An 8,878-nucleotide genomic window follows, 5' to 3' on the forward strand; every position below is an offset into this window, starting at 1 on the left:
AGGCCCCTGCAGTAAGGGTGCAGTGGAGCTAGGGCAGGTGTTGGCCAGCTGGGGTGGTGTGCGGGATGGAGCCACAGGAAGCTCATCCTGGGGCACTGACAGTAGGCAGGTGATTCCTGCTGCTGAAGCACCTCGGGAGAGGCACAGGGGCACATGCACCCTGGATCTGTACGTGGGGTGGGGGCATTCTGCTGCTGGGGTCAGGGGCGGCACCATGCTCTTATTGGAGGGGGGCTGCGCTGCATGCAGAGTGGATGGCAATTGCTGAGAGGGGGCTATGGGGTAGGCTGTGGCCACCCCAGAATTTGCTGTAGCCCCCCCCGACCTGCCCCTCCTGTGCCACTGCTGCCTGCCTCGTGCAGCCCCAGCCCAGCCTCTTCCTTCGCCCCACCACCCCCGAAGAACCTGGTGCCATCCCCAGCAACAGCCCACCCTTGCCCTGCACACAGATCTGGGGAGCATGTGCCCCTCCATGCCTCCCCAGGGTACATCAGCAGTGGAAGCCACCACTCTCCCCTCCCCCGTAGCCCCAGACAAGCTACTTGTGGCTCTGTTGTATGCCCTGCCCCAGCTGTGCAGCGCCTGCCCCAACCCCGCTCCCTCCCTTACCTCTGGGGCCTCTATCTGCCCCCTGTCCTCCACGCCCCTTTTTCCCCAACAGACCTACCAGCCTGATGCTGCCTGAGCTGCATATTGGCAGTCAGAATGGTATTGGCCCATGTGGCTTGTTAACAATCAGCCGTTGGTATTGGCCCCCAAAAAAATCTTTATCGGTGCAGCCTTAATCATTTAACTTTAAAATGTTATGTTACTGCTTGCGCATGTAGTAGTTACTTGATTAATGGTTGTTTTTGTAGGGTCTTGTGTCCACTATGTCAGGAAAATCTTAATGGAAATGGGCAAATCAATGATAACGGACAGAGTGATTTAAGTTGGGGTTCAGGCTGAACAAAGTCACTGTGTTTACTCATACCATACTCACTCTTTCCCCCAAAAATAGCCTTTCAAAATTGAGATGTGCATCTTAAGTGGGGACCCCAATTTTCTGGTCAGAACAGTGGTATTTCTGTTCAGGCAGCTGGGGGAGTCGAGTGGCTTCATGGTTTATTACAGTCTACTCGGCTCCTACTAATCACTCTCTCCTTTTTTGGACCCACTCTCCTTTTTTTATGGTCTTACTGTTCTGTTAATCAAGCTACTTTTTCTTTGCTGAAGAATTTGCAGTTTATCTGCTCCCAGTCTCTTCCCATATTTTACAACCCTGCAGATTTTGTTTTTTTGTTTTGTTTTTTAGCTGTTTTCAAAATCCTAGACGTGCTCACGGAAAGTGAACACATTCAGCCGTTAGTTTTTCAGCTTTTGGCTGAGCAGCCAAGAGCTGCTGATAGTTCAGCTATGAAAGGGTTAAAATTGTAGCTTTTGCCTGTGCAGAAAAAGGAAGGTGAGCGAGCTGAAGATTAGGCTCTGCCCCTGCTGTATGCAGTCATATTTTTGGAAAGGCAGAGAAATAAAACATTTTTCAGAGTTATGGTATGTCTTGGAGGCATTTGGCATGTGAGAAAATACAGTATTTGAGGATAGCTTGCCTCATTGGCCCTAGTAAGATAATTAAGAAGGTAAGAGTGCATGATTTTTCTTAGGAGTATGTGGTGACTTTTCTAGCAACTAAGCAGACTTATTTTCAACTTAACTGTAGCTTGTATAATAAACTCTATGGGGGTGCTTTTTTTCTTTGCAGCTGTACATATTGAGAAGATAACACTGAAAGGCATACCAAGGAAAAGGGCTGACAAACATTTGGAATACACCTTTAAAGTAAGTTCGTAACATTTGGAATTTTAAAATAAAACTCTTATGAGCCTAGCAAACTTTAAAGATATTACGTGATTATTTAAACAAACTACTAGTTGGGAAAGAAATTTTAACTAATAGTTCTTCAAAGTAGCATTATATTCCAATATTTTCTGGACTTCCTTCATTAAAGTCTGGAGCAGGTGGCACTCCTTGTAATGGTGTAATCCTGAGGTGGGGTGGTACAATTAACTAGGCCCCAGAATGTTTTATGCACGTGTGACCTGCCAAGGTGGCTGTGGTCCTGGGAAGGGTTCTGCTGGGTGTGCCCCTGGCCCCTTTTACTATAGCTGCAGACAGTCAGCAAAAGGTCCACTGATCTGGACTCTGGCTTCCCCAAGCAGCTAGCCTGAGGCTTGCCACTGGAATTACAAACTTCCCTGAGGCTGTGAGCTCCCTGCTCTGGGTCAACAATTGTTAAACTCAAATCAGCAATAAAGAGATTTTGAAAAAGGTTGTACTTATCTGTGCTTGTTTCCGGTCCCCACCATCTGTTGCCCACATGGCGGGTCCCGTGTGTCCCCCTAGCAATCAGGTCTGGGCACAGGCTGGCCTGCAGGATTCCTGCCAGTCGAGGGGAAGCCTCCCTGCCTGCTCCTTGTCAGCCCCGGGCAGCCTCTCCTAGGTGCTTTTGTCTCCCTGCAGGTTCAGGCCCTTTTGCCTGGTTGGGCAGATGAGCCCCCAGTTGCCCAGAACTGGAAGCATTGCCCCATCCGGGGCTGTCTAATGGAGCTATGCTGGCCATGCTGGTGTCCTTTTTGTGGGGGGAAGGGAGCCCTCCTGGGCTGGCAGCGGTTTGGGCACTCTCCTCCCCACAGTGACAGGGGCAGGCCCTGTTACAGTGCATCATTCTAGTACAGTTGGCCACTCTTGAATTGAGGCAGCTCAGATAAAGATTTTAGTTCCTCAAGAAATGAACTTCAGGTTGTGTATAAGTTGGTACCCAAAGTTAATGGATTTCATCAAAAGGGTGTTCCTCACTCTTTCTATTTTAGCAAAAGAGGAATTGATGCTGAACTGTTCATGAGTGTTCACGCATGGAACGTGGACTTCACTGCACATATATTTAAACTTAACTAATTGTAGGATGCATGAAAAGAGGTAGTACTGTCTAACTTCCTTTTTCTTCGTTTTCTCATCAGGTAACCTGGTCTGATCTTTCTGTAACGTGTGTAACGAAAACACACCAGGAGCTGCAAGAATTCTTATTAAAAGTATGTATAAAAGTTAACTTTAGTACAGTAAAATGTTAGCCATTACGTTAGAACTTAGAAGGGGATTGTAGATCTTTCATCTTAATTGCAGGAATCAGAGAACAGTCTTTGTTCCATTTGGGTGAGAGTCTTCGTCTTGATATGTTTTGTAGTGTTGTAGCTAGCTCCAGGTGATTTCAGAGAGAAAAGGTAGTTAGCTGAAATTTTTGATGGAAGACTTCTGGATCCATGAGTACTTTGAAGGGTTCTGCAAGACCTTCCTTGGACCCTTAGTCATTTCTGGTGTGCTGAGAAGCCTAACCAGGCCTACTCAGACATTTCATTCCATCTGGTATCTCATCTTAAGATCAAACCATTAAAGGTCTGGATTCATGCAACATACTTGACAGTATATATTGAAATTAAGGGGCTAACTTTAAAAAGATACTATTTGGAAAACTTGCCTCTCCAGATGGCTTTTACAGCCCACAACTCTTTTGGAACTGTGGTGACCTGCTTGCACCAAATCTATTTAGAAATCCTAATTCGGTTCTAAAGGCTGCTCTTGAGCAATTTGATTAGTTTTTTCCACCTTGTATTAAACTGCTCTTCAGTTTAAGAATTACTTAATTCATTGCCAGTGAATTGCTAGGTAGTGCCCAGGTAGCATTCTGGATTCAGTTCCTTGCAAAGTTGCAGAAGGAACCTGCCAACAGCCACATCTGTGATTTTTCAGTAGTCCCATTGATCTAAAGGTATAGTAGAGATTAAAAGTTGCATTACCATTGTTCAGTTAAACTTTGGAAAATGTGTTATGTGATACCTAAAAGGGAAAAGTATCTAACATTTAAATGAAAATAAAGCTGTATCCTCATTGGTAGAGAAATGCCTCAAATCAGAATCTTGGGTATTTCAAAGAATCTTGAATAATATGGAGGAACAACTTAAAGCTATATATTTCATAGTATTGAAATGGTGATTAATGCAGAGGAATGTGTCTCTCCCAAGTTGTAACATTGTCTTGAATGTATTAATACTGTACATAAGCCATTCGCAGCTCTAAATTGTTGCAAGATTTATTGTTGAAGTCAATGCCATGGTTAGCAGCAAAAATTAATTTTTCAGTGAGGTAGCAAATCTAAGGGGCATGCTGCCACAGAGCAGCAGTGCACAGTTAACTGTAAGTGCTGCTGCCTTAGTTTTCCTGCCCCCCCCCCAAACCACACACACTTTTAGGGCAATCTGTCTTACCTAGTTCACTGAAAATTGTATATTCTCAACCTGCAAGTCCTTCTATTTGTTTTGCAGATTTACTGTTTTAAAGTTTTTTCCCCCTCCTATTTCAATCGGGAAGACTTATGTACACAAGAAACTGAAATTGGCTGTAAAAATTACCTGTGGTCCTGTGTTGTGCATTTCATCCTCTGTGCCTCAGACACTGGCCCTTTAATGAAACTCAGTGGTGGTAGTTAACTCAACCTTTACTTTTGAAAATACTGTACTTTGTAGTCTTTACGTCTGTATCCTGACTATTGTCTTTAATGGGAACAGTAGTGGATCTGAATAGCTTATTATATACCAATAGCATGTATAAAGAACTTTATAGCGATAAGATTTTTCATATGAAAACACATAGTTTTGTATTTTTAACCCTTTTTACCAGCTTCCAAAGGAGCTGTCTTCTGAAGCGTTTGATAAGACTATTTTACGGGCACTAAATCAGGGTTTTCAGAAGAGAGAAGAAAGGCGACATACAGATCTGGAGCCCATAGTAAGGTAAGGATTATAGAAGGCATGTTAAACTATTTTTAGGAGAACCAAAGTCAAATTTAATTAAGGGACACTATATGATACTCTGTGAATAAGGCCTTCCTCAGTGAAGTACATTAAGACGCGCATCGTTACAAGAAAGTAGAGTTCAGTATGTTTATGTTCCAAACGTCATAGCTTGTTCTGTCCAGATTTTTCTTTTCTCTCCCGTGCTAATTAATTTTTATTTTAAGTCAGAGGTGTATTCCTCCTCTGTCCAAATTCAGTCAATTTTTGCATTTCACTTTCATCCCATTTCATCTATCATCTTTCTGTTTTCTCCTGTTTCTTGGGAATGAGTGGACAAGAATAACGAGGCTATGAAATTCCATATTCATCATGTCATAGAGTGCATTTTGGTCCCAGATAAACCAAGTTGATTTTAATTAGGGCTGGGTGATTTTTCTTTGTTGCTTAGCATATTTGCCAAAAAATGTGCTCAATGTCCTTGAATTATGTTGGCCAAAGTGTTCAGAAAACCAGTAAAGATTCTGGTGGTGACAGCTCTCAATTTGTAATTGTGATAGACTTCAACAGCCTTAAGATGCAGGCAGTTTAAAATGGAGGTATGGTTGGAAACTATGGGACCAGTTTGAGGTTTAAAGTAATGGAAGTTGTGATGTGTGGTTTCAGAACAGCTGCAAAGCTGTTTGGTGAAAGTTTTGCTTTAAAGAAATCCAAACACTTTACAGTATAGAAGTGCAGTTAAGATACCCACACATCAGCTGTCCTAGATGCCATGCCACTGTCACAAGGTTATGTTTTAGTCATAGTTTTGTTTTTACATCCCTAAGGGTGTCATTTCTCAAGCTTGTCTTAACAGTATGCTTTCATTGCCCCAGGCTTCTTAAATTTACACTTTTACTGGAAGACAAACATGGGTAAAAGAGGACTAACTTCTGTTGACAAAATTAAATTGTAACAAAATGTATTGACTTTGATGAACAAGTGGATGCAGTGCTTTGGTAGTAATGGTTAGTTTTCTCTCCTTTTCTCTTCTAAACAGTTAATGTAAAGCTTTGGATATATAGTCCAAGGTCCGTCTTATCACCATATCATAGGTTAATTCTAGGGTACACTGGTAGAGATTTTAGGGCCCAATATGACCCGATTTTTGATACAGCTGCATGTAGCTGGTAAGTCTATGGTGGAAGGGGTATGGGGGGGCAGATCAACATCCCCCACCACCACCACCCATGGTGAGGAAGGGAGTGTGGCAGGGGCTGGGGCAGGCACTGCCCAGCCAGGGTAAGGCAGGGCATGTAACAGATCTGCAGCTCATCTGGGGAGCACAGGGAGGGGGTGAGGTGTGTGTGTGCCCCCACATCTGCGCAAGGCAGAACAAGGCGGGCTGCAGGTGTGGGCTGGGGTTGTCAGGCTCTTCCCAGAGGGGGCCGAGTCAGGCTGTGCTCAAGACAGGTGGCGGCACTGGGAGGAGGCATGGGAGGGGGCTACAGCAAGATTTGGGGTGGCTGCAGTCCTCTTCCATCACCACCTGCCCTGAACGCAGCCCGGCCCAGCCCCTGCCAGGAAATTTGGTGCTGCCCCAGCCCATAGCTGCAGCCTGCCCTGCCCCACCCTGTGCAAATCCGAGGGCACACGTGTGCCACCACCACCTTCCCCTGTGCCTCGCAGGGTGTGTGCAGTAGCAGGAGCCATCCCATCCCCACCCCATCTAGGCAGCCCCACTGCCTTCCTCACTGTGGGAGACCTTGATCTGCCCCTCCCCCTTCCCCTTCCTCCACAACAGACTTACCAGCTGCCCTCAGCTCTCCATGCTGCTGGGCTGTGCTCCTCGCTGCCTGCGTGCATGGGCATTTATTGGCCAAATTATCGGCCACATTAGGCCGATTTTTCTGATTCAGTCAATTTTCTTTATATTGTTGCCAATCCAATATCAGGCCAATGTTTCAGTGCACCTCTAGTTAATTCAGACAACTAAAAAGTTCTGGATAATATTGGCTCAGTGAAGACTATTCAGAATATTTTTAATAGTGTTTGAACATCTTAGTGTCCAAAATTGCAATGTATATGTTGGCTTTGAAGGGATTATGCCTTTGCAAACTCTACCCAAACAATGCTGTTCTAGCCTCAAATGAACAAGAAAACAATTGCTTTTTTATTTTATATTGTCTGTGCTTACTATGCAAAATTAAATGGTTAGAAGTCAACTTAATTTATTAAAAGTATTTTTGTGGTGCTACTTTAAATCCTTCACAGGAAGATACTGATTTATTTCGTAACAAACTGTAATTTCCCCTTTAGGCAGCTATTTTCAAATACGTCTCAAGCTTTTCTGCGGAGTCAGAAAGTGTACAATTTCTTCCAGTCAGTTTCATCAGAATCTTTGCACACTCATGGTAAGAAATGTTTAAAAATTATTATTTTGTATAATATGAATGTGTTATAAGATGTATTCTGCTACCCCAGTTGTTTTTTATTATTCTGTATTTTGCATTCTTATTCTTCTGGTCATCATTTCCCCTTAAGGCTAGCCAAATTCTGACTGAATGAAGAGACAGGCTACAGGATATTATTTTCATTTTTTTGATTGTTCTGAACTTGTGTATGCCTACCAATTGGCAGCTTTGTTCTTTTATATATAAAATTGTCTTGGCTGTTCATAGTATGGTTTCCTTTCCAATGACAGGAGTGGTGGAGGTATACAAAGCTGAATTGAAAGTATTAGTTTGGCTTTCATAAATCATGAAATTGAATATCTTTATTTGAGGGAAAACTTTCACCTGCCATACTAGTATGCTAGCAATAGTGAAAACATAGGTTTTTGACCTTGGCCTGCACTTATAGAGCTTGAGTAACGGCCTGTAAGACCTCATCGGGGAAAGCAGTATGTCCTTTACAGGCATTTTAAAGGAGAGTAGTAACCAGTATACCACTGTCTTGTTACTTTACTTCGTTCAGGGAGCATCTGTCATAGTCACAGATGTGGAACAATTTAAGAGGAGAATGAAGATATGATGTTTTGTTGAATGCTTCAGTGCTTAAGGCAGGATTAGCATTAGTTGTACATCATGTTAACCTGGGGCAAATTTGTCTCTAAAGGATATTGGATCTTGTCTAGAGTCGGTTTGGGATCCAAATAGATAAATATCTGGCATAAAATGCCTTGCCAGGGCAACTGCTCAGGACATTGGTACAGGAGTAAGTTACCTTGAGGAACTTACAGCACATTCACCTATCCATGTGCTCACTTAAACGTTCCTACCGTAGTTTTTGGAGCTGAGCACACCCAGTACTGACTGTTGACCACAAGATTTCTTCTAGTATTCTCAGGCTCCCAAGAAGGTGCAAACAGCAGTTTTCAGAGGTGTGTGATTGGGCCAATTCTGGATGATCTTATAATTGACAGGAAACTGTACTGAACCCAGAGCAGATGCTACTGGAACAAAGTCCTTCTGAGGCAGAGAAGTGTTTTATTTAAAACACAGAAAATTCCTACGCTTGAATATTGGGAAAGAAATTCCTCTTATTCCCCCTTTCCACCCAAACCTTTCTCCTTCCACCCCAGCCCTCTCTTGCAGAAACAAAAAAAAAAAATGGGTGGTTTGGCAGTTTTAGTAGTTCTTGAAGGTGAGGGCTTGTAGTGGAACATCAGTAACACCTGTAGCTGTTTTTACCTGTACTTAAAATGATCTACCATTTCCATTGTGAAAAGACTATAAAGCCTTTCAGTCTGGCAAGTTTTCAAGGATAGGTTCACCAAAGTCAGCTTGAGAATTGCCCCAGAATTTTATCATGGTTTTAAAATGACATGTCTGTGCACACCTTCCCTAACTATAGGCCACATCTGGAGAGATTTGACAACTTGATATGCACCTTGTTCCTTTTTTTAATTACCTAACTATACAGGTATTTGGTATGTGCAGTAGTTTATATATAAACTTATAGTATGGTTCTTGTTTTTTTCCAAATGACAGGACTCACCGTTCTTATTTCCCATTTGTTCCCCATAAAGTCTCCTTTCAAAAATATATTACTCAAGTGTTGTCATAGAAACCCAAAGG

At 43.0% G+C, this 8,878-nt stretch overlaps 1 protein-coding gene across 1 annotated transcript in view; it reads left to right on the top strand.

Annotated features, from left to right (window-relative positions):
- Positions 1-8,878, top strand: part of ZCCHC2 (zinc finger CCHC-type containing 2) — a 73,971-nt gene that overhangs the window by 27,917 nt on the left and 37,176 nt on the right. The window contains exons 4-7 of the mRNA XM_019518510.1: positions 1,739-1,815; positions 2,994-3,065; positions 4,708-4,820; positions 7,119-7,213. Of these exons, the coding sequence (XP_019374055.1) occupies positions 1,739-1,815; positions 2,994-3,065; positions 4,708-4,820; positions 7,119-7,213 (357 nt within the window). The remainder of the gene's footprint in view (positions 1-1,738; positions 1,816-2,993; positions 3,066-4,707; positions 4,821-7,118; positions 7,214-8,878) is intronic.

This window comes from Gavialis gangeticus, unplaced genomic scaffold, assembly GCF_001723915.1.
Source record: "Gavialis gangeticus isolate Ggan-Ray unplaced genomic scaffold, GavGan_comp1, whole genome shotgun sequence".
Taxonomy (NCBI): domain Eukaryota; kingdom Metazoa; phylum Chordata; order Crocodylia; family Gavialidae; genus Gavialis; species Gavialis gangeticus.